The sequence below is a fragment of the Leuciscus leuciscus genome (assembly GCF_965113295.1).
Source record: "Leuciscus leuciscus genome assembly, chromosome: 7".
NCBI classification, from domain to species: Eukaryota; Metazoa; Chordata; class Actinopteri; order Cypriniformes; family Leuciscidae; genus Leuciscus; species Leuciscus leuciscus.
The window spans coordinates 32,095,545-32,121,153 of record NC_138731.1 but is presented as its reverse complement, the minus strand read 5'-3'; the positions used below and the strand labels follow the sequence as shown (position 1 = coordinate 32,121,153).

The window sequence follows — 25,609 nt, the reverse complement described above, 5'->3', positions numbered from 1 at the left end:
ACTAAACTTTTAGTGTCTCAGTTTCATAGACACTCATAGATTTCATTTTATTTGGCTAGTGTTGCCATTTCGCCGTTACAATTTTCTTGGGGGAGAAATAGGGTAACAGAGGAAAGGGCAACGGAATGGAAAATCGTTTTTTAGTAGGCTAACGTTACTTCCAAAATCATTTATCAAGTATCTATCTTACCACCTGATGGCAGCATTTATATCAAAGTTGTGTTTTTCAGTACAGCAGTGGTTGGATGCATTTTATCATGGCCAATGCATCAATATTAATTACGTCACGTGCCGTGTTTGGCCGCTACATAAAGGTTACCAAAAAGGGGTTCAAACCAACGCAACGCGAAGTGATATAATTCATATTCATAATCCACTTCGATACATCAGTTCACCATTTTCGCCTGCGGTGGCGCTCCGAGCAAAACAACACACTTCTCGCCATGGCCGCCTCCCTCCAATGTAACGTCACAGCGTCCCGTGCGCGTGGGTGTGTCCGTGGAATCTGAGGAGAAAGATGGCTGCGGGACGAAGGGAGAGGTTGACAAATCTCAGAATCGCTGTTTGAGGATAGCCAGGCTACGGCGGAGGACGAAGCGGAAAACAGCTCTCGCTCGCGTAAGTTTTTTCCCCTCGTTTTTTATTGGTCGAATCGCACTGTGTGGCCTCGTCACCTTTCGTTTCCCGCTCCGCTCGCGAGCTCAACGGACGGCGTCAAATCAAATCTGACCCGTTGCGAGCTCTCCGTGCGGTTAACGGTGAAACTCCTTACAGATGAGACTAGAATTATAACTGCCAGTGAAAGAAAATATGCATACACCCTATAAATCACGATCATTTTGGGAATCGAGAAAATTAGGCATGTTTTGTGTTATCCCTCTTGACATTAATCACATAGTATAACGGTTCTTAACCGTTCAGTGCCCTGTGTGTGTGTGTTTAAAATGACACATCACTGCGTGGGAATGTGTATTGTGACATACTCATATTGAAAGTATGATGGAGGGAGCTACATTGAAATAAACTTGAATATGTGATTGACAGCTGGTTTGGTATTTGTAGGTCATCTTCTTGGAATGAGCCAGTAAAACGATTCTTTTGTGGTGTTGTTTGCTGTGCTGTGTAAGTGGCTTTTCACCTGCACAGTTACAGTATAACCGGTCAAATGTTTATGCTGTCATAAGTGATGAACCCAGACTTTTAAAATGACTGTTATGTTGTTCTGTAACGTGAATACTCAAAACGTGGCTGTTGGAGCTAGTAAGTATTTTGGTGCATAATTTCAGTCCAAAAACATATATAATCATGTGGTCAAAATCTGCTTATGGTAGTATGCAATACAGATGTGATGTATGATTGAAAACAATCTCTTATGAATATGATTATGGCAACAGCATTGGGTGGCAGCAATATAAGCTGCTCATTTGAGTCTTTTTTTGTTGTTGTTTTTTTGCCATGTGTCATTCATATAAAAGCCTGTTGAGCTGTAGTGCATGATGTTGCTGTGTTTATCAAATATAAAAGTAGACAGCATCTATGTCCTTGGCTTTTTGATGAGACTTGCTTTTTGAGGGTTCATGGGTTATGCTCTACATTTGTAATGGGAGATAATGAAAGGGTTATGAGTGGAAGTGGAGATTTTGAAGGGTCTGCAGATTTCAGTCTATTTTATGTCAAGTAGTGAAAATGTTTTATTTTATTTTATTGGTTTTAGTTTTAGTTAATTACAGTATCTCTGATTTAATCATACTTTTGCTCCATAAAGTCAATAGCATGCCATATAGGCTAGCTGCCAAAGCAACATTTCTGTGCCATAAATCCATACCAACTTTTTGTGCTCTGGTAAAGTTGTACTTCAGACTTTCTTCCTCTGTCTTTTTTATGCACAGATACATAAACATACACTTGCTGGAGTCATTTTGACCCATTGTGTTGAGGTTCATTCCCCTTCAGTAAATGCTACAGCAGTCCTAAACTCATTTATGTGTCAGAATGACTGAACTTTGAACTCTTGATGATTAAAACCCAAGGAATGATGTGACCTGCAGTGCAAACAAACTTGCTCTTGTTCTCTCTCTCTCTCTCTCTCTCTCTCTCTCTCTCTCTCTCTCTCTCTCTGTTCTGTTGTTCTCCTTCTTCGTCTCAACTGTCAGTGGTGAAAACTCTCTAGATCTGATGGATTCCCATGCAGTTAGTCAGTTATAGTTTTTAATGATTCACTTTTTCCTTTTATTAGATTTTGTTACCTCCATTGGCATAAATATGAAACATGCGTGTAAATGTGTGGCCTAAAAATTAAATCATAAGGAAGTACAAACATTTGGTGGTGAAGAAATGTTTCAAATGTCCTTTCTTTTGAATAGCCTTACATTTAGAGAGTAATGTTAATCTTGGAAAATACAGCCTTGTTTAATGTTAAGCAGAGATGGACTACGGGATATTTAGGGGCAGTGCCTTTTGTGCAAGGTTAACTTTCATTTGATTTAAGATGTGATATTATTAACCCCTTTTATTTTTATTTCGTGGTTAGCAGCACAGATCTAAACCATTAGGTTACCATGACCTCTTCAGCTAAAAGAGTGCACTTATGTGATTCTAGTCATTACGCTCTTTTACCTTCTCCTGATCTGCTAACCTACCATTAAGACTTTACCTGTGAGCCGTTGAGACAGACAACTGGCTAATGATTCATTGACCTCAGGGCAAATAAGAAAGAGAGAGCGAGAGAGAGCCCTTTTCATTTTATTCTCTATCTCTCTCTCTCTCTTTCTCTCCACCCCTTTTTTTCCTGCTGTCAAATTCTCAAACAGCCTTGGCTTGCACTGCAATATAGGTCAACATGCAAAGTCATTGCTATACCAATTATTTTCCAGTTAATTTGGCAGAATTGTGTTGTAATGTGTTTTATATGAAAATATAATTTAGCCTACTACCAAATCTGCATCTCTAAATATGCATCGTATAGACAAATACTGTATTTTCTGTAAGTTGTTCTTTATCATCTGAAACATGCTGCAACTTTTATTCCAAAGCAATGTATTTAATGCAATTAACTTCAAAACATGCGCACATTTTGATTTGTGCCGAATGAGAGAGGTACGCAAGCCAGCCGCAATTTCACTTCAAATAAATTTTTATCTTTGGGAATTTTAGATTTTTAATTTTTTTAAATGACCTGGTTTGAGTAAGAGTAAGCAGTACACATTTGCATTAATGACTTATGAATCATGTTTAAGCACATGATTCAGGTGTCTCCTCTACGTGTCCTTAATGTTTGAGGTTCAGCACTGTTGTCCTCACCAATTATTGATTCTTACAGTTACTTCTAAAAAGCAATTTCCCAAAACTTTGCATGCGAGTGTTGGTGTGTCACAACTAGGGATGTCAATTTTCACAAATTCCCATGATCGATCGTCGTTTAAATTAACGATCAATTAATCGATTAATCGTTAGCCTTAATACTGCGATATGCGTCTACTGCAGTGGCTATGACAGCATGACAGGGTCTGCAAATTATGCTGCTCAAAACGCTGTTCCTCACCAAATCAATTAGAATGGTTTTAAATATAAATAAAGGGCTAGTAGGATTGTAAAATGTTTCGATGTGATTGATAATTAAATTAATTATTTAATAATCAAATATAACTACTAATACAACGTGTCACCAACGCCGCCTCATATGCGCTTAGAATGTGTGACTGTTGTGGACGCGCTCTTCCTGGAACAACTGCACGCGCTGAATGAATCTGCTACCGTTAAACTGGAGCACTTTGCTAGCACGTTATTTATCTAAAAAAAAACGCGTCCTATATGAGATTAACCAGATATATTCAAAATAAACATAATATTACAAATTATATCTGCACAAAATGACGCAAATTCATGCACAAGTGAACTTGAACTAAGTTACGTGCCATTCATTCAGAACTACTCATGTTGTGGACGCAGTCTTCCTGGAGCAACGCGACACGGCAACTAAACCCAAATAATTTACAACGTTTTATTACAATATTGTTCTCTTTATAATGTTATGTAATATTACAGTCCCAATAGTCATTATTAGTCGTGCACTGCCGTTTGAGCTGCGCGCGCTGAAGCTGACGCTTTACTACAGAGTTAATTCTTAACCAAATGCATCCAATATGAGATAAATCAGATATAGATAGGCCTACAGAAAATAAACAGTATTACAACTTACATTTGCACAAAACAAAAGGCTGCGAATGCACACGCAAACTTACAGTCATGATGAAGGTGTAAAATGGTCCCAAACATAACTCCGGCGCGCTCGCTTTACATGTTTCGCGGTTGAGCAGCACGCACACGCATAAAGACCTGCTTAATCGATGATCGATAAGTTGTATCGATTAAATGTATTATCGACAATTAATCGATCGTCGATTAATCGTTGACATCCCTAGTCACAACTGTTCGTTTTTGTTAATGTTTTAAGACATAGATCTGAATCTTGATACGCCAGTAGTGTGAATCTTTGGTGTTTGTGGCTGCAGGGTCGATAAAGAAATCACAGTGAAACACAAGGAGCTGACTGTTCTCCCTGGGGCATTAAGCAGTCAGTAAGCAAGCAGAGCTGACTGACTCTCTAGACTGCTCAGATAATCTCCACTGTTTAGTCCCATTTAGGGATGGGCATACTTCTGTATGACACATCTCATATGAGATTAATCAGATATTCTTGATACACTGCATTAAGATAACATTACAACTTATCTGCACAAAAGGATGCAAATGCAAGTTAACTTGAACTAAGTTACATGCTGGCCAGCAAGTGCTACTCCTGTTGTGGATGCGCTCTTCCCAGAACAACAGAAAACAGAAAAACATGGGCACCTAAATATTCTCATTATAATGTTATGTACAGTATATGTCATCTTGCACTTAACTGTGTTTTCATCTACTTTAAGAGATTCTAGACATCCCTGTGCATTTTTCATGACGAGAAATAATTTTAATGAAAACATAGGCATACTGTTGAAAAAATATGCAGAGAAAAAAATTGAACACTGTATGAATGAATGAGGCATTTATATAGCGCTTTCATATGTACTACAGTACACCCAAAGCGCTTTACAATCATATCAGGGGATCTCTCCTCAACCACCACCAGTGTGCAGCATCCACTTGGATGATGCGATGGCAGCCACAGTACAACGGCGCCAGTGCGCTCACCACACACCAGCTATAGGTGGAGAGAGGAGAGAGAGAGTGATGGAGCCAATTCAATGGAAGGGGATTCCACTGTAGGGATGCTCCGATCGGCTGCAGAACAGTATCGGCCAATAATCACATTCTATGACTCGATCGGTGGTCTCTAAATTTGGCTGATCTCACAAGCCAATCCCAATTTATCTATACAGATGAGTATATACAATCATAACAATAATGTTGGGCATTGCCATTTGAGCTAATGCTGAAGAGTTAATGAACATCAATAAACTGAAGCGCTTGGCTAGCTGGTTGGCTAGGATAAACTCAACAAAACGCATCCTATATGTAGGGGTGTGCGATATATATCGTCTGCGATAATATCGTAATTGTTGTTTTAGCGATGTGCGATTTGACATTATCGAGTATAGCCTATCCCTCACACACACCCAGAGGGTAGTCTTGTAGATTAGACTAGTGCGGGTGCGCATTTAGAGTGCACGCTTTCACTGCATGATTTAGTCTCATTTCATTTAGTAATAAATATCACGAGTGCAGTTTTTCTCCAAATATCAGCATGATAACAAATGTGATATTGATTTTATACAAGTTTAATAAACAAGTTAATATTAAGGGACTTACATTTTAGATCCATATTGCCTGTTTTTGCTCTATTTTGCCAACGAAAATAGTTCAAAACAAAGCCACACACGGCGGTGTTTCCTTACTGAGTGAATCAGCTTTTTGAACGAATCAGTTGACTAGGATAGATTAAGATAGTCAAATACTTCTTTCCTTGAATGAATCGGTTGAATCTCAATGATTCACTCATTAACAGTGACCTGCTGCCACCTACTGGCGGTTTCAATTTCACATTTAAAGTATCTTTTCTTGTTTTAAAGGAGAACTCTGTATCTCTAGCGAACTCTAGTCACTTCTTCGCTGATTTTCCCTTTTGTTGTCGCATGTTTTCCCCACGAGCTCCCCCTACAGCTGTGGGGGGGCGTATATTTCACAACACAGTCGTAAAAAACTCACTTGCGGCGCCCTCCTCCCCCTCTCTACCGCTGCTCATGTGCGTTTATTTTGATCGGAGCAAGCCAACTGTATCGTGTGGAACTATGTCTACCGAGGTGAGTAATCTGGTAATACATCATACATGCGTGTGTGTTTATGTCGAATTGCCGTAAAGCAATTTGTGTTTCGCGCTCGTTCTCGTTCTAGTTCTCGCTTCTCACGAGACTTCCAATTTCACTTTGCCGGGACGGCAGTGCGCAAGTTGCAAGGTTGGTTTTCCGCCTGGGAACGCTGGGGGGAGCGGGGAAAGTCACCAATATCACCAGAACAGGTTGTTTAACCATCCAAATGATTTCTAGACAGTTTTATTAAGTTAAAAAAGTTACCAAGTTCTCCTTTAAATAATTTTAAATATCAATATTCAGTATTGCAAAGATGAATTTTGTTGATACTGATTTCATTTCATTTGTAACAGCCCTATTGTGTCTTATTTTTATAATTGAATTTGATTAAATTTATGAAATTGACACAAAATATGATGCATGCATATAATTAGGTTTAAAAGGCTTTATAAGGGTGAAAATTGCCATATTAGGTAAAAATCAATTGAAACATATTGGAAAAAATAATTTCTGTCACAATAATCGTTATCGAGAAAATCCTAGAAAATATCGAGATATAATTTTTTGTCAATATCCCATTATATGAGATTAATCAGATTAGTGGTCGACCGATATATCAACAAAGGCCGATATTTGGCATTTTTTAAATATCGGCATCGACCGATACGTTTTTCTGATTGGCCGATGTGTTGGAAGCGGGACTTTTATTTTGATAGCGCTCCGGACTTTTATTTTGACGGGCGGGACTGAGCACACCAGCACCTGAGAAGAGTGCACAGCGCTCACTCACATTCTCCGTCTTCATTAGTTTACGATCTCTGTCAGTCATATCTAATACTTTGTTAGACAGAACTGGTAAACAAAGAGAGTAAATGATATGCGAAAAAGTAAAGCGTTTGCTTTTATATTATTTGTAACAGAAAAGGCAAACAATCGGGCTAAAATACTTTCTCATTTACCGTCAACATTCAGCAAATGCGCATCTACATTTAATCAAATCTCTGAATATCGTATAAACATTTAATATTACAATTTGTAATTTACAAAACCTATATTTTTAAACAATTACTTTATTTGTGAAAAATACTGTAATAGGATTGCAGATTCAATAAGTTGCCATCTAAAGTATAAGCATGTTTATTTTAAAGATTTATTTATTTATAATTTATTAAATATTAATTAAATATAAAGTATAAAAATATCGGCTTTATATCGGCCATAGGCCACCATGCTGTCTAAGATATCGGCATCGGCCATCAAAAAACCAATATCGGTCGACCACTAAATCAGATATATACAATTTAAAAGTAGAGCTGGGCAATAAAACGATAGCGATAATTAACGTGATCAAATTTTCCTCTATAAAACGATAACAAGAGTTCGATAAATGTTCGAAATAATGTTTATGCGGCAAAAACGTAACGAAACCATGATACTCATTTGAACAACGCTACATGGACCAATTATCTGCTCGGCTCAAAGTTCAAACGGCAGCGCAGTGCAAGCTTATTATAGCAGATGCAGTTACTCGCTGATCGTCTTCGGTTATTCGACCACTAAACAGCGCTGTGAGATTCAGTGAGAAGCGCTTGAATTCAGTGGAGAACTGACAAACAGGAAAAACACTGTGCGCAACGATAGAGTCAGAATTAAGGCTTTTCAATCTACAAATGGCCATAATTTACCATGGATTTACCGTATGACACTAACGGCACCATGGTATCCCAAATGTGGGATATTCTTATCGAATTTCATTATATTATTAATGTAGACATCTATATTAAAGGAAGAAAAAGTATTTTTTTGTGATTTAAGCTAACCTATAGCATTTGTGCATTTATACTAAATGTAATTAGACTACTGTTTTTCATACAAATACCATAAACCATATAGTTTACCATGGTAGTGATGTGATGTGTGGTTTTATCATGATCTAAATGTGTGCTACTATGGAAAACCAATGGTTAATTTTAATAAAACTCAAACAGTCAGAATATTTAAATTTTACCATATAAAAATGAGGCTACAATTTTTACATATGTTAGTTTTTGTTGATAAACATAAATTTAAATCGGCATCCCAACTACTGCTACAAAGCTATTGTCAAATGTGCATTTCTAAGAGACAAAACGTAATATTATTAATATTGCAGCCCGCACTACAAACCGCTGAAGATACGCGTCATCAGAGACAGGCAACACAAACCTGTTTCATGATTTGAAACAATATCACCTGTCTGAACATGCAGAAACCGAGAAATGATTTTTTTCTGTTAATATATTTATTTTAGGGGGAAATGATTGGAAAATTGCAAAGAATTCAAAATGTGAAGTGTTTATCATGTTCTGTCAATAAAGGGTAGTTTAAAACCACAAATAAAGGTCTGTTTTCTACAACTTTCCCTTAGGAGCAAAAATCTACCTTTCCCATTGTGGATGCGCTCCTCCCATAACAACGCTGAAACACAGGCATCTAAAGCACAAAGAATTTACAACATTTTATTACAAAGTGCTCTCGTTATAATGTTATGTAGGTCTATATGGCAGATTGGTGCTGCACATCTTGCACTTCACTGTATTTTCATGATAAAATTGATTCCAGGCATCACTGCATGTTTTCAAATAGTTTCACTATTTCGCCAGTCTGGACGGCATTCTGTCCTAACGCTAACCAATCAGACATCAGGTACATCATCATCGTTTTTATGATCGATCTTCGCTGTCATGTCCGAGTACTCGTGGACATCCCTAGTCCCATTATGGATTAGCACCACTAGTTGAGTTATGCTGGAATGTTGTAGCCAGCATAGCATTTGTAAAAACATTACAGAATTATTTATCTTATAGTGGAAACTTGCAGATGAACTTGTTTTCTGATAGTCTTCTTGTGTGCGCCAAAAATTCTTGGGATTTGTGAAGCAGATAAAAGACAATGTCACTAAACTAAGACCAGGATGAAGTGCACAAATTAGTCTTTGCATTGGTGTGGCAGCTAATATTGATCGTAGGCCATTAACATGGTATCTGAAGCCTCAAATGTCTGATTGTGAAACTTACTGCTTCATGATATTCTTGAGTATAACGCCTGAGTGTTTTTTCTAGAACCTACTACTACTAGGGAACTCTTTATCCTAAACTGGACAATGTTTATAGACAATAAATGTCATGGTACCGTCTTTTGCATATGCCTACAGAGGAGCAATTCAGTCATTATGCGCTTTGACGATAACACATTCATTGCAGCTGCTGCACAGTATGATTTGGCTGTGACATTACTAGTGAGTGACCAACTCGAGCAATAACTACGAGGGAGAGAGATAGAGACTCATAGGAAGTTGTCAGCTGGACTGTGCGCACTAAACTAATTAAAGGAAAAACTTTGCCAAGCTATCGTACCGCCTCTTTGCTGGCTAGAAACTGTGCACTGGTGGTAAGTAGATGTTGTTGGAATTGGTCTGGAACATGTGACGCTGCTGTAGATGAAATTGCCTGTGACTCATAGTATCCAATCTAGTACCAAGAAGCCTTTGTATCCCCCTGAGTTTGTGACACTGGGTACCTCCCTTGTACAGTGGCCCTTCCTCAAGAGACAGCCTCTATAGCATTATGTTATTGGAATTGTGAACTGTCTTTCTTGGGTTGAGGGAGTTCTCGCAGGGAAGGAAGCCTTACTTCTTGTCACGGTCAAGGAAGCTTTTAATGAATGGTAGGGTGGAGTGTGTGTGTGTTCAGTGCAAAGCAAGCTTCCTTAAAAATGGGCTTTTGAATTTTGTGCTGAAATTGTTTGACCCATTTCTCTTTGATCCAGGTTTGATTCTGCTTCTGTTTTATTTGTCCTCCCCTGTGCTGAACTTGTTTGTACTGAAATTAAAGTAATCTCAAAAGAATGCTAAGTCAATATGAAGTGTCACTCGTACTGATAATAACACAGGAAGTGTTGATGCATTAGTTAAGACCACAGAAAGAGTTGTGGGAGTGTGTAACATCACAGAACGCGTACTGATATAGATGTTGTCTGCAGGTAAGTTTTCAGAAATGTTAGAGAACCAACTAAATGGATAGATGAACATAGGCTAACACTTGCAGTATTTTAGTGTTTTAGTGCCTCTGCCTGTTGTATTACGGGTCAAGTTGTTTTACAAGACACTATAATGATTAGACTGAGAATCTGAAATGGTGAGATGCTAGTGTGCTGAATCATTTATTTATGACTGGAACTTTCACTTTCTACTTTAAAGAATTAATTCTTTAACTCTGGGTGCTATGCTAACATGTTTTGGTAGGATCACTCTGAAGCTCACTTGTCCTTTATTGGTGATTTAAGTTTTTTTCTTTTTATATGTAATTCCTATTAAAGGTGATGCTTTTTTTTCATGAATATGTAATTTACCCAGTAGGCCAAACTTGTTAACTTAAGACAGACGTTACATGTGCATTAATCAGATGATGAATCCTATTATGGTGAATGCTTGAATCATGAATATGTATTAAATTACTTGACTGACTGCTCCAGGAACTTTACCAAGCAACATCTGCATAACTCAATTAATATTCACACACTGTACCATAATTTTGCTTTAGACGTACATGCAGGCAGGATGTATAAAATGTAGTTTATTCCTGAGGGCAGAGCTGAATTTTTTAGCATCCATTTACTCCAGTCTCTTTTACTTTATCAATTTAATGTGTCCTTGCTGAAAAAATTAATTTATCAAAAAAAACAACAACAAAAAAACAACCTTCTTACAGACCCAAGTTTTTGAACAGTAATGTATATATTAATAATATTTACATGCATGTTATTTGATTATCAAAATAGTTACAGTTTGGAGTTTTGCTGTGCCCTTCTGTCTTGTCCTTTCGATCTCCCACAGAAACTAACCTTTACACTGACTGGCTGCACTGTTTGTGTTTTACCTGCAGGTGTTAATGTGTCATCTCTCTCTCTCTCTCTCTCTCTCTCTCTCTCTCTCTCTCTGTCCGTCCCTGCAGGTGTGTGCGGAGGAGTCTATGTATCGGTATGGAGTATAGTGCCGATTGCAAACTGGATGACAGGGAGTGCAGACAAGCCACACTGATCACTGGTGTACAGTGACTGTTGCTGCAGACATCAGCAGGATTCCGTCCTCTCTATGCTTTTACCTCTTACTTCATCAAGCAGGACTCTTCATTTCTTGGTTTTTGGACACCTTTTGTGAGTCGCCTTACCCCCCCTCCCCCCTTTTCCCTTTTCTCTCCCTCTGTGCTTCTCCCTTGCTCCCCCTTTATTCTTCCCCTGTTGACCTCCTGATCGAATTTGGATCAGCCTGTGAGTTAAGATGAGTTGGCTAAGTCGTTTAAATCCAAGGGGTCCAGGCACTCGGACCGGTCGACATGCAGCCCCGTCCAGCCCATGCACTGCCGACCCCGAGACCTGCCTTATGGTGTTTGAGAACCACTGGAGACAGGTGAGACACCACATAGGCTTATTTGCCCTCATACTGATTGTGCAAATAATATCCTTAGTACAACTGCAGTCATATAAATTTACATTTTTACACCATTCATATAAATGGATGCCTTTTACATTTTACAATTTAGTGAGGTGTTAAAAATGATTATTTAAGAATTATTGGTATGGTTAATACATAGTAAACTTAAGTTTTTTCATAAGAAATGCAAATGAGGGATCCTTTTAAAGTTAGCTTCTTTGTTTGCAAAACCATACGTATGTCTTACTCTGTTTAGCATTATGGACTCAACAACATGTATAATAAAAAAACAGGACATCTTGGGACTTGACTGATCCTGTAACTTTTCTTTTAAATACTAATTTAACCTGTAAAACCTGACATATGACATAATTTTTTTTTTTAATATGAGCCATAATATGAGACAGATTGTGCAAAGACTTGATGTATCACACTTTTATGTGAATAGAATATCAAACTGGAGATGGCAATACTGTTAGCTTACCGGTGTTTTCAGAAAGGCAGCTTTTTTTATCCACAGTGGAGACAGAGCGCGTGCACATGGTTGCCAGGTTGAGAAAAATAACACTTAGTAGATATTTCCGTATAGCACAAATGTGAAGTTCTGATTGGGTGATTACATCTCATGATATCAGGCAAGGCGACCCCAGGTATTGTCCTCTGTAGGCCAGATTAAACTTTGTTCTAACCTATAAATTATATTCTATTAATTAATTTCAGCACATTCAACACTGTTCTTGTATTCAAATTAAGCACAGAATTGATACAGAAGCAGTTGTATCAATACTTGTATCAACAAGCAGTATGTGACGATACATTGTCTTATCGATCAATATAGACACCTATTCCTCTTTGGCTTTACCATAAATAGAATTTAACTGTTCCCTGTCTCCCTGTCAGGTGTCGGGTGTGTTGAAACGGAGAGAGTCTTCAGTGGGTGGTTGTGCCGATGATCTCACAGCAGTTCGCAATCACACAGATCAGATGCTGTGCCTGCTAGCTGAAGAGAGACCAGCTGGGGGAGACATTGAATCACCAGGTTAAAACACTCTCCTGTGGGCTCGATGGAGCATACATTTGTACTGTTTAGCATAATATAAATTAGTTTTTTTATTTTTTATGTGACAATAGATTGTGGAATGTCTGCAGCAATGGGTCCTATTCTGGAGATGGTGGTGGCAGAGAACATACTGGAAGAGTTGGTACAGTGGCATGTGCGCCATGGTCTGGATCCGGACAGCCAGCTAGAGCTGTTGAAACTGTTTGAGATGCTGATCGGACAGTCACATCAGCCACTGCTCCTGCACAGTGCAGTGCTGCAGCCGCTGCTAAGCCTGCTGGGAGCATGTGTGGATCCCCAGCTGGGCTGCCCTTCTGCCCTAGAGTCCAGCCTCGTACTGCTGCTAAATCAGGTGTTTGACAGCCAGATTCCTACACCTGTTTGAATCACAGAATTTTGTAACATTCCTTGACAGCTTGATCAGATTTTATTGTTGAGCTTACAACTGTGTTAGTGGCTCGTACACCACCGAAACATATCAATTCCATGTAATTTATGGTTTAGGTTATTGTTAAGTTTTGGGTTGTGGTAGGGAGTGATTTGGAATTAATTTTTTTCAAGGACCAACCAAACATTCTGCAAAATTAGGACATGCAATTACAATCAGTTAGAGCTGCACGATTTATTATTAAAAGATCACGATCTCGATTCAAACACATAATCTTATTCCTAAATGACAATGATTCTCCTGTGTCAATTAAAACTTTTACACACTGCAAGTTGCCCTGCATTATAGATATGAAACCACTTCACAAATAGTCTTTTCAACCACACAGTATGTTATTTCTGTAGATTCTAACAGAAGAACTGAAATAAGTTTATAGATCCTCATTTACAGTTTAAAGTGCGAATAGCATATTTATGTTCAGCCACTTGCAATCGTAATTTCCTTTTTGTTTAACCTATATACAAATTCACATTCCAACCTGTAAGTTACATAAGAGGAAGAGGAATTGAATAAACTATTCAATTGGATACACTTTTTTCAGAAAAAAAAACCCAAAGTGAAAGTTTTTGTTTTTACCATGTATTGACAATGCTTGCACCCTCCAAACACATACAATCACCCACTGAAGAACCAAGCCATGTTTTACCTTGTTTTGTATAGTAGGGGCATGTCTAAAACTAACCATTGGTATTTCTGGAAAGACGGCCCTAAGTGTGCTGTCACTTTCAATAATGTTTCAATTGGAATTTACAATGTTTAATTTGTGTTGCCTCTCAGCTAAAGTCATCAAAAAGGAAACGCGATTGGAGATATCTGAAGGACATTGTTGCATTCTCTTTTTTTCTTTTGCAATAATTGGTTTCTGTCCATAACTCTTTACTTTCTCTGTGACACTTGAAATAGGCCTACTTATAAATTATACCCCTTCTGTCAAAATCTATTTGTCGTATCCTGAAACTGAATTTTATTATCACTTTCTGAAACACTAATACGTCAGTCTTTTCATATGTCGCTTCAACTAAGGATTATATCAATTACATTGTTACACCAGTAGGTGACAATTGACTTTGAAATAAAAAATAAAATAATCATTTATACATTCATTCAAGAGATTAGTTCAAAAACACTGATTCATCCAGTAGAGAAAAAAAGTATTCATTTAGTGAGTCATTGAATCATTCATTCAAACCGACTTTTTTTATTTTGTATTATTCATTCAAATTAATTAAACATTTTTAAATAGACTGCAGGAATTTTGTCAGAACCTCTTGTTAATCGCACATTATTTTTAGTTGTTTGTTCAGAATCGTGATCTCTATTTGAAACAACAACAGAAAAATCCAGAATCACACAGCTCTACAATCAGCACAGAAACAAAAGCAGATGGAATTAAAAGGGGCCAAAATATGAGCCCAAATTAGACCGGCAAGGGAAAAACATTCTGTAATGTACAATAATTTCATGCATAATTATATATTAATTTGTGTTTTATAACTGTAAATTATTTGTGTTTGTGTCAGGTATGTGTGTCCATGGTGAAAGAAACTGCCATTTTGGAGTTGTTATTTAAGTGTGGGCCGGTACAGCAGGGTCCCACTAACCTGCTGATCTTCTCACTGTTGGTGCCATTTATCCATCGAGACGGCTCTCTGGGGCAGCAGGCCCGTGACGCGCTACTCCTCGTCATGGCAACCTCTGCCAGCAACCACGCTGTTGCACGCTACATCGCTGAGAACTCCTACTTCTGTCCAGTAAGCATGAGTGTGTTTGTTGTTGTGTGTGCTTACTTCATCTTTTCTGTTCATGTTTTTGAAAGTGAGCTTGTATCCTAGATTATTTCTGATTAAAGGGCAGAGTAGAGTTAGAGAAGCAGTCTTTAATTTGTATATTCCTTCTGTTCTTTTCTTTTCTCACTGTTAGCATGTCTTTATGAATATCCATTCTGTTCATGTTATCGTGCTTTTTTTGTCTGTGCCATGCAGTTTGAATGTCACTTGTTGATTTTCATATGTGCCTTTTAAACCTTTTAAAGCGTTTCAGTGGAGACATAAAATCCTGTAGTATTTTCTCTGGGATGCATTCTATTGGCTTCTGTGGAATGAAAAAGGCCATTTGTCATCTGTAGTTGTGCTCTGTGATTACAGTGTTTGACTACAGTGTTGGTCCAGTGGATGTGCTGCTTTCCTCCCCTCTGTCCTCTTTCCTCACGAGAATAATATATGAGCCTTCATGTGACCCACTTAACACATACGACTGGAGGTCTCATCTAGGACTCCGTGCTACTGCAGTGCCTCAGTCTCTTAACATTTCTCTCTCTTACTTTCTTTTCTACTGTATGTCACATATAGCTATTTTTATGCCAGAGATGCATTAGATCTTGCTGCCAATTTCTTTGATTGCCTGTTTTGTGGCTCTAGAAGACATGGCCAAGTTCCACATATAAAACATGCCCTGACATGAATGATGTTCTTCAACATATTTGAGCATTAAGGTGTGGTCACATTTACTGATGTTCAGCGAATTTTCATGTTCGAAATCCAATCATTTCAATAGAAATTCACACAGTCGGAAAATTCGCATAGGGTTTAAGGTCATGGGAATATGCCACGTTGACAAACAGAAAGCTTCTTGGTTTGTAAGTGAATTCTGTATGAGCAGTGAATCATTGCTACACTTGACAATGGACAGGAAATTTAGCCAATTTTTTATTACATTTTTTACGTATGACCATACCATTTTTCCATGTTAAGATGTCTGAGAAAGAATAACTGTGTTTGGAATAGGGATGGGCATTTCAAGCAAAAATAATATTTTTAGATCGCTGGGTATTATTCGATTATTATTCGGAAATCGCACCCCTCCCCACATGGTTACACACCAGGGCATGTGAACAAAGTAGAGTGGTATGACGCTTAATATTTTTTAAATATATATTAATATATTTAAATGAAAGTTAAAAAAACTTAAACATACGTTTCATATTTATGTTTAAGTAATATAATGTAAAAAAAAAAAATTCATCTATGTTGATTATATGAAAAGGGAATCGCATTAGATGAGTAAGATGGGATCATAAAATCAAAAAAAGAACCGAAACATGGGAATTTTTTTAAAGACAATAATCGCACAACCTATTCGATTATTCTATAATAAAATCAACTAATCGAATATTTTCGAAAATCGTGACTCATCCCTAGTTTGGAATAACAACCACAGTCTTTGTTGTAGTATAGCAATAAAAAAACTTCCTATGTGTTACAGTGATTGTACCACAGTTAAGGGCTGTTATTACACAAGGTGAAGCAGCCGTAAACTTAATAAGTTTACTTGTACAGTTTATTAGTCTAAAATAATAGACTTAATTTGCTGCATGGCTTCAGATGTGCAAATGTTTTCACATCCAATCAGGTTTTAAAGCCATCACCAACTGATGTTTAAAAGGCAGAGCTTGCTTGGTGAACTTTATGTAATAATGTTGGCAAATTCCCCCCCCCAAATTCCAGGTGCTAGCGACCGGGCTGAGTGCACTATATTCATCCCTGCCACGGAAGATTGAGGTACGGGGCGACGATTGGCACGCCTTGCGGAGGGAGGACTGGATGGGCGTCTCCTCTCTAGTGCTGTTCATGAACAGTCTTGAATTCTGCAACGCTGTAGTACAGGTGGCACACCCTCTTGTGCGCTGCCAACTCCTTGACTACCTCCACAACGGCTTCCTGGTGCCAGTCATGGGCCCCGCTCTGCACAAGGTGAACCATATGAACTGGGCCCTGTTTGGCATAGATGGCAGTTTCCATATTCATTCACTATACAATATTGTTTTGAATGGAATTTATTTTCTCTTATTTTGTTTCCCTCTCTCTCTCCTTTTGTCTCTGTCTCTTATGGTTCCTCTGTCAGTCGTCGGTGGATGAGATGATAGCAAGCACGGCATATCTGGACCTGTTTTTACGCAGTATCACAGAAACTTCCCTCCTTAAGACCTTCCTGCGCTTCATTCTGTTGCATCGCCATGACAACGACACCATCCTTGATACACTACTCACACGCATCAGCAGCAATTCACGGGTCAGTTTAGCACACGCTGTATCTGGGCTGGGGTGCATGTATAGATGGAAAAGACACTGTTTTGTCAGTGCTGTTGGTTATAGAAATATGGAGCGTTGTAACTAAAGTTACATTTTCCTCCCTCTCTCTCTGAAGCTGTGCATGGTCTCTCTGAGTCTGTTTAAGACATTGCTCAGTCTCAACTGTGAAGACCTCATGCTCCAGCTTGTTCTCAGGTATTTTGTGTGCTTGGGTGTGTGTCTCATTAAGCAAGAGAGCCTACAAAATAAGCTTTTGGTGTTTATAGATGGATTTGGACATTGCATCTTGCAAATTTAAATACTGTCAAAAAACCTGATCAAATTTAATGCATCCTTGGTAAGCATAAGATTTTGTAGATCATATATATAAGTGATTTAAATGTGAAATGATTATAGTGCATTATTAGTGGTTTTATTAGGCAAGTGTCACTACTGCTCATAGGGAAAGAGACTAAAATAATTATCATTTTGTGTAAAAGATAAAGCTGCTATGATTTTTCTTGTGTGTTTCCAGGTATCTGTTGCCATGCACACATGTAATGCTGAGTCAGCGGAGGGCAGTCAGAGAAACAGACCTCTATGGCAAATCAGCTGACAAGTTCCTTTCCCTCATACCAGAATGCTGCCGAATCACTTCAGCACCCTCTAGTGAGCGGGATGATGAACCTGCCTTTTGGGGAAAGGGTAAGAGTAAGCATGTGTCAGGCACATTTACGGACACAATAGATGTGCTTTTAGACTTCTGAAAAAACATTGCTGAGGTTCATACCTACAACATGTATTTTCTGTCTGTTTTTGCCTATAGTGTTGGGTAGTCCTACTTCAGAGTCACCAGTTCACCACAGACCCAGCACTCCTTCCCGCCTTTCTCTCTTTATTCGACAGCAAAGCTCAGGAGGCCAAGCCAACTCTTCTGGCTCAGAGAATGCTCCCCCTTCTCCACGTGGTAGTGTTTCTTCCCCTCTTTCTTCTGACAGCCCCATGCACCAACTCCCAGACACTTCAGAAGGAGAGACTGGCTACCTAGAGTATCTGCGTGATGCTCGGAGGGGTATTGAGCTCTGCTCTTGGGGCTGTCGAGATTGGTCGGCACCTTATGATGGAGAAAATCCTTCTCCAACCTCTGTTCCTCCTCCACCTCCCCCTCCTACGTCCAACCCCTCCCTCAGTATGGTACCAGAGCATTTCTCTGTAATGGACCCCGCTCAGCAGAGGGCAGCAGTGGTGGCTGCAGCTCGTTCCGAGTGGAGCAGTTCAGATCGAGATAGTGGAGAGTGGGATGTTACCATCAGCAAGAACTGTATCAGTCTGACACCCCGCAGTAAGAAACGCAGCCTTCTTCCCAGCACTGTACCCCTACAATCTTCTGCATCAGCCTCTACAGAAATAACAGGTGCTGTGGAAACAGTGTCCCAACACCCTCATTCAGCACCTCATCCAGCACTCTACAATGGGATGGGGCAGGTGGAGTTCACAGACAGTGTGGATGAGAGAATGGAGGTTAAGAAAGTGAAGAGGGAGTCAGATGTAAATAGCGGTGTGGCTGAGTCGGGGATGAACGGGTCGATGGGTATGGGCCCAGTCGACTTCAAAGATTTCCATGTAGGATCGGCGCTGAAATCATCTCAGGTGCAGTTGAAGCCCCATCTGCAACATCAAACCTCCGTGCCCTCCTCTACACAAGAGTGTCTGCAAAGTGAGAGCCAAAGATTGTCTCCTGTTCTTGGCTTGACAGAGACCTCCACAGTGCCCCGTGACAGCAGGGCTCCAGAGTCCGTTGAGCGTCTGATTGAGGAGTTGCTGGAGCGGGCGCCGTCAGAGCCATTGTCTGGTGACTCGAAAGGCCAGGGAATCAGCATTGAGGCTTTCCACCAGGAGCTGAGAGAGCTGGAGGAACGTGTAAGAGAGAGGAGGGTTCTTTCACACAGCTCAGAGGAGTCCTCTCGGGAATCCCGCACTGCTCCTGCTCCCAGCCTGACAGATGAGGACTGCCTTCCAGTGGAGACTGAGCGGCGCTCCAGTGAAACAAAGCCTGACAGCTCTACCACTGGGGTATTTAGCCCCGCACGACCCCTCGGACAACCTCTTGCTCAACCGTACACAGGTTCTCGATGTAGAGATGACCAAATTAAAGATTTGAGTGCTTATGTTACTTGTCCAAGTTCAGCAAGAGCTAACCATAAGTCACTGGTTCCGCTTCTCCCTCTGTGTAGGTCCATTTATAACAGTCCTGTTCAGTAAACTGGAGAGTATGATGCAGAACTCCCTATATGTGAACATTTTGCTGACGGGCGTTGTGTTCCAGCTGGCCTGTTACCCTCAGCCACTCCTACGCTCTTTCCTCCTAAACACCAACATGGTGTTTCAGCCCAGCGTTAAATCACTCATACAGGTAATACATAAAGAACAAATATGACTCTATCAGCATGACTGCTTGATACGAAATATGCAATGACTGAATCATTCTCAGTTGCTCTTTTTATTGGTTTATACATTTTCTGATCAAAACAAAATAGATTTTATTTAGTCTCTTAAAACATGATCCTGGTTTTATTGGGAACATTTTATTGGTGTACAATACATTATTCCAAAGAAAACCATTCTTCAATTTTTTTGTTCATAACTTTTTCCACTTTTCTCCAATTCTTGCTGTTTTATGTTGACTGAAAATCTTTGTTTTGACAGCTCAAAAACTGTATGTTTTATTTTGACTTGGCTGTCTCTGGCATTTTTTTCTTTCTTTTAGAATTAAATTATATTAATCTATTTAATGTTCTGGGGTGAAGTTTGAGTAAGCAATTAATTTACAATTTGATTGACTGAATTTGATTTGACTGAAACGTAAATCCATTGCATCAAAAGGAATATCCAAAATGTTGGTTTTACTTTCACTTTCCATTTCTCAGGTACTGGGATCAGTAAAAAATCGCATTGAGGCATTTGCAGCAACGCACGAGGATTTCCCTGTCCTGTTAAGAAAGGCTCGCCGCTTTCTGGTTGCAAGAGGAAAGTTAGACTGGTCCGACTCACCCATGGGAGTGCCCAACCTCCGTCGATCAGACTCTTTAAGTAGGTGAATGAGAGGCAATGAAAACTCTTGTGGCTTCTCTCTGGCCGCCTGTCAGTATATAGATTTTATTAATATAGGCACAAATATCTTTTTATAATCTTTCTTTGAACACATTATTATTGTATCAGCAAAATCCAATATTGAACAACCTCTAATTCGTATGTATTTCCATATTTCGCGTATATATTTAGTTTCTTGAGTATTTTAAATTTGAAGTTACCCTGTTTTGCAGTTGAATGTGTGCCACAGCCTGTTTAAAATATACATGATTTATTTTGAGGTAGTATGGGTTTGTTCTGTATGGACATACAATATTGATTTTATTTGTGCAGGTCTCAAAAAAGGTTATAAAGTCTTAAATTTAATTGTTAAACTCTGTAGATACCCTGTTGATTTCTTCTCTCTATCTCTCCAACAGTTAAAAGCCGAAAGCCATCTCTGGGCGATCTTATCTTGAGGCACACCAACAGTCCTACGAGAGCTCGACATGCAGCTCAGTTGGCCTTGGCCCACGTGAGAGATGGAGGGCAGTCCCTACACAGTGCTTTGTTCCGGGGTGGCGCGGCCGGTGGGGCTTCTGGCCTGGAGAAGCAGGCAGAGGCACTAAGGGTGAAAAACGCGGTCTACTGTGCTGTCATTTTCTCCGAGTTTCTCAAAGAGCTCGCAGCTCTTGCACAGGAGCATGCCGTAGCCCTACCCTTCCCACCCAGTCAAGGCACTGAGGAATAACATCAGGCCAAAATTAGTTTCCAAATTTCCACCTCTTTTTTCAAAAGTCTTTTTTTCATGGGACATGATGCACTCAAAGAGACAGGAATATCAATCGCTCTTAAAGATGAAGAGAGGTCATCTCTTGTTAATAATCTCATGTTCATAATGTAATTTTTTTTAATTGTACAGGACCATTTATCCATTCATCTTTAGGAAATTGTGCATATAAATCTTGTATATAGACTATATAAAATATCAATGTGTATAATGATTTTTGTACACTCAGAGAGACTTGCATCCTTTAAGCTGGAGGAATTTGGTCGTAAACTTGCACTCCCGACGTTTCTGTGTCACTTCAGAGACTAGCTAATGTAGACTCACTACACATGGTTCTTTTAAACTTTTATGGCTGCAGAAGTGTCATTTTACATTTTAGCAATGTCAGGTGGTTATTTAGTCTTTTATAGAGAATAGGTCTGTAAGATCACACCAATATATATTGAAAATAATCAACTGGTCTTTTTTAAAGATTCTGTTTACCAATCACATGCTGGGCAACAAATCCTCAGTATTGCAGCAGGAATTGCCTCTTTACGGAGACATCTCTGAAAAATCAACAATTGACAAAATTCCCAAAATGTTCTTCCAATCTCTAGCACACATCTTTTTTGTCCAGCAGCTAGAGTGACGTTAGAGCTTGTAAAAAGGGTAGAGGGTTAATTTCCTTAGCCTCTGCCCCACTAAAATTAAGCATTGATGGACAGTTTGCATTTTAAAGTTTTAGTTTTTATCCTCGGTTGCAGCAGCTCATTTTCTAGGACAGATTTTTGGGTGAGTTTCTGGGAAATGCATATGGTACATTCACCCAGCTTGACATTACATATCGTCTTCAGTTTCTGGAAAGGCACTGATTTTTCTGCCCACAAAGATCTCCTCCTGGATGTTAGCGTCCCTTTTTGGCGTCTGACTAGGTGCTAATGTCTTACATTTTTGACTGGTATGAGCAAAGAGAAGCTTGCTTAATTACCTGTCCCTTTAAGGAGTGAGCCAAGTTATGTGAATCATAAGCCATCTTAGTGTTGAAACCAAGTGTTTTTTCTTTCTTTCTGTTCATTACTTGATTTTGCTAGTGTTATGGAGTATGAGTGAAATCAGCCGTAAATTGTGCATAATGAAAAAACCGCCACAAGACGTTTGACTTTTTGATTTAATTTGTTTATTGCCAAAATACTTTAGACACTTTAATTTTCAGAATGGAAGTTAAGGACATGCATGTGCATTTGTTTTTAACAGTAACTGTGTGTGTGTGTGTGTGTGTGTGTGTGTGTGTGTGTGTGTGTGTGTGTGTGTGTGTGTGTGTGTGTGTGTGTGTGTGTGTGTGTGTGTGTGTGTGTGTGTGTGTGTGTGTGTGTGTGTTTTTACAGTATGGTTTTTGCCCCTTGTTCCATATGTGTCTTAGAAAAAGTGTTGCTGATCTTAAATCATCCATTCAAGAGCTCTTTTATCATGTACAAGCCATATGCGCATTACCTCAGTAAGGCTACTTAATTTTCGTTCCATGCGGTATTCTTGCTGCTTCACTTGTCTTAGTTTTGATGATTCGGTTCAATCAAATATCATTTAAGGCATATTTTTCTATCAGTTTATATAGATAGCAGACAGTTTATTGAAAGTCTTTTTTTCTGGTTACCTCTAGCTGCTGAATTATCAATGCATCTATCCCCCATCCCTCCACCCGTCCACAGAATGTCTGTGTGGGACATTAGTGTGATGATTCTCTGCTTTTGTTGATATCTGAAATGTTTAGCATGTAAATTCCATAATTAAGGATAATGTTAGGCAGAGTTAGTGTCAAGAAAAATAGTTTTTGCTCACATCCCTGAAACGCTCTGTCTGTGTGGGTGAGAAAGATGAAAAAGGAAGATAAAGAGCAAGAGGTTGAAGAATGAAACGGTACATATATGTTAGTGTTCAGTTATCTCTATGGAGACAGTGGAAATTAAACACAGTTTCTAAGTTAGAAATCAAATAGGCCTATACAATTAATGTGTGTCGTAAGATACCAATGCACAAGAAACGCCCGTTGTTTTAAGGATGTAATTATATGCCTGATGTGGTGCAGATAGCATGTTTTTCTTTTTCTACATACATGTATTCAAGTGTGTATGATTTTGAAATTTAAAAAAAAATCAGGCGCTCATTGATTGTTATTGGAAAGTGTTTGTTTGATCAATATACATTGCACAAGTTGATTTTTTTTTTTTATGTAATTGGTTTCCTATTTTTTCATTCTGTCCATTTGTTTGAATGAAACGTTGGTGTTGACAAGGACTTCTGTCGCTTGTTATCTATGCAAACTGGTTTCTTTGTTTCTGAGTAAGTGAAGATGGTTAAAGTTTTTCGGACAAACAAACTAAATTTGCAATCTGGAACCCCACTTCAATAATTTACTTATCCCTTATCTATTCAATAATCTACTGGACTGTATGGAAACTCATGCAAAATAATGAATGTTGTCAAAATATTTTTCTATATTTAAAATGGAGGAAAGTGGAACTGAATGGAGATTTAAATCAACCTTCAAAGACAAACAAACACTAAAAGGGAATGTTTTTATTAATTTATAAATGTTTTACCTGGCAATACCTTTGGCTTCTTGGTCTTTATTTCTCATGAGTTTATAAAGATGAAATCCTCTGTTTTTATTTATGGTTTGATAAGATGTGATTGATTGCAAATACATTAGACATAATGGTCAAGAATGTATGTGAAATATGAATGATCACATTTCCTGAATATACACTTTAGCCTTTCTCTGATCTGTTGCTCAGACTTCATCAGAGTATTTTTTCTTAGATGAATGGTCTTTAAAAATAAATGACACTTGAGTAAGTTCACTTTGGTTGGTGCATAGACTGGTTTTAAGCTGCAGATTTGATGAAACCTTAAATATTGTCAGAACAATGACCCAGTTCACTCTGAGTCTCCATGCTCATTATTGAGATTCTGTTCCTGCCCCTTGAGATTTTTGTCTCTTCCCCATCTTCTGATAGAAGTCTTGCTCATCTTCACTGGATCATAGACAGGATGCTGCTACAGGGAAGAAAGACTTCATGTATTTCATAAGCATTGGGTCACGCCACAAAATCACTGTTGTAAAGATATTCAAAGTTACTTACAAGTTTGCTAAATCAGCGTTTATCAGGTATTTATTTTGTTTTGCATAATTCTTATGCTGTGACAAAGTAAAAATTGGCAGTACATTTAAGACATAAGTGCAGGATGAAGAGAATAAAGTAATTATTTTGTTTTATGGCAAAACATTATTATGCATTTGTACAAAAAATTTATTTTGTCTTACTTTTCATACATTCTTTCCAATTAGCCCACTAGATTTGTTAGTTTGGGGTCAATAATGGAAAAAAGAGTATTGCATTTTTCACTAAATGAATAAATAGCTCAGTTTCTCAGCTTTGATAGTAATGATGTTTCTTGCATATTATGATTTCTGAAGGATCATGTGACACTGAAGACTGCAGTAATAGCTGCTGAAAATTCAGATTTGCCATGATAAATTACATTTTAAAATATATAAAAACAGAAAACTTTTTACGGTATTTTAAAAAATACTTATTTCAAAAACTTTTTTTTTTTTTTTTTACTACCTCAAACTAAGGTAAGTAAATGCACTACCTGCAATTCAACCTATTGTAATGTTGAATAAAGGAAGGCATAAAGTAATCAATATCTTGACATGCTTACCATGGCCTTGGAAGAAGTCATGCATTAATAATATAGCTACACTTTAGTACATGTATGACGGGCCTATATAGCTATTGTATTCATTAGTTCAAATGGGTTCCTTAACAAAGACGTGTGAATTAAACCATTTGAATCATCACACTTTTGCTCTCAAACACATTTACAGTTTCATAATGAACATAATTGGATGGAGCTGGATTATTGCACTTCAACATTACACAGACGATCCAGTGAGATGCAATCGCCCCCTTTTTAATTAAATTATATTAAACGTGATCAAAGACATAAGGTTTGCCTCTTCACATGCTTTGTAATTCAGCCAATTTATTTATACATGTTAATTAATAACACTTGTATGTTCGATAGTTAAAGTGGCCATTGTTCACACGAGACTTTAGCTGTATCTGATGAGCTTGTTAACTTGCATTCACCATTATTTCATGTTGAAGATTCAATCAATCTAGTACATGATTACTTGTGTTATTAAGTGTAACTCGGCCTCCTGAGGTGATATATAGATGTGCATAAAACAAGATTATTTCAGCAACAACCTGTAGAAGCAACTAGAACTCCCATTTGTACTAAGGACTTTTACTCTGTGCTGTATCAGAAGTCTTGATTAGTTAAGTGCTCTTCATAGATGTACAGTGTGAAGAGAACACTTTGATATACAGCCAAAGGTCCTCAAACTCCCA

General features: G+C 38.4%; 1 protein-coding gene across 7 annotated transcripts; it reads left to right on the top strand.

The window, feature by feature from the left end:
- The first annotated feature begins 498 nt into the window (after positions 1 to 498).
- Positions 499 to 23,797, top strand: fhip1b (FHF complex subunit HOOK interacting protein 1B). 7 transcript variants are annotated; one of them, XM_082176531.1, is made up of 14 exons: positions 499 to 618; positions 11,297 to 11,751; positions 12,676 to 12,814; positions 12,925 to 13,187; positions 14,804 to 15,034; positions 16,787 to 17,032; positions 17,184 to 17,351; positions 17,487 to 17,566; positions 17,886 to 18,055; positions 18,177 to 19,475; positions 19,585 to 19,763; positions 20,278 to 20,440; positions 20,860 to 22,494; positions 22,577 to 23,797. In XM_082176531.1, the coding sequence occupies exons 2-13, from the start codon at positions 11,623 to 11,625 to the stop codon at positions 21,168 to 21,170; spliced, it is 3,378 nt and encodes a 1,125-aa protein (XP_082032657.1). In that variant the 5' UTR covers positions 499 to 618; positions 11,297 to 11,622; the 3' UTR covers positions 21,171 to 22,494; positions 22,577 to 23,797. The 7 variants fall into 7 exon arrangements, with proteins under 7 accessions (XP_082032657.1, XP_082032656.1, XP_082032655.1 ...); XM_082176530.1 differs by having other exon boundaries at positions 12,907 to 13,187; positions 20,860 to 22,478; XM_082176529.1 differs by having other exon boundaries at positions 12,907 to 13,187; positions 20,860 to 22,484.
- The last annotated feature ends 1,812 nt before the right edge of the window (positions 23,798 to 25,609 follow it).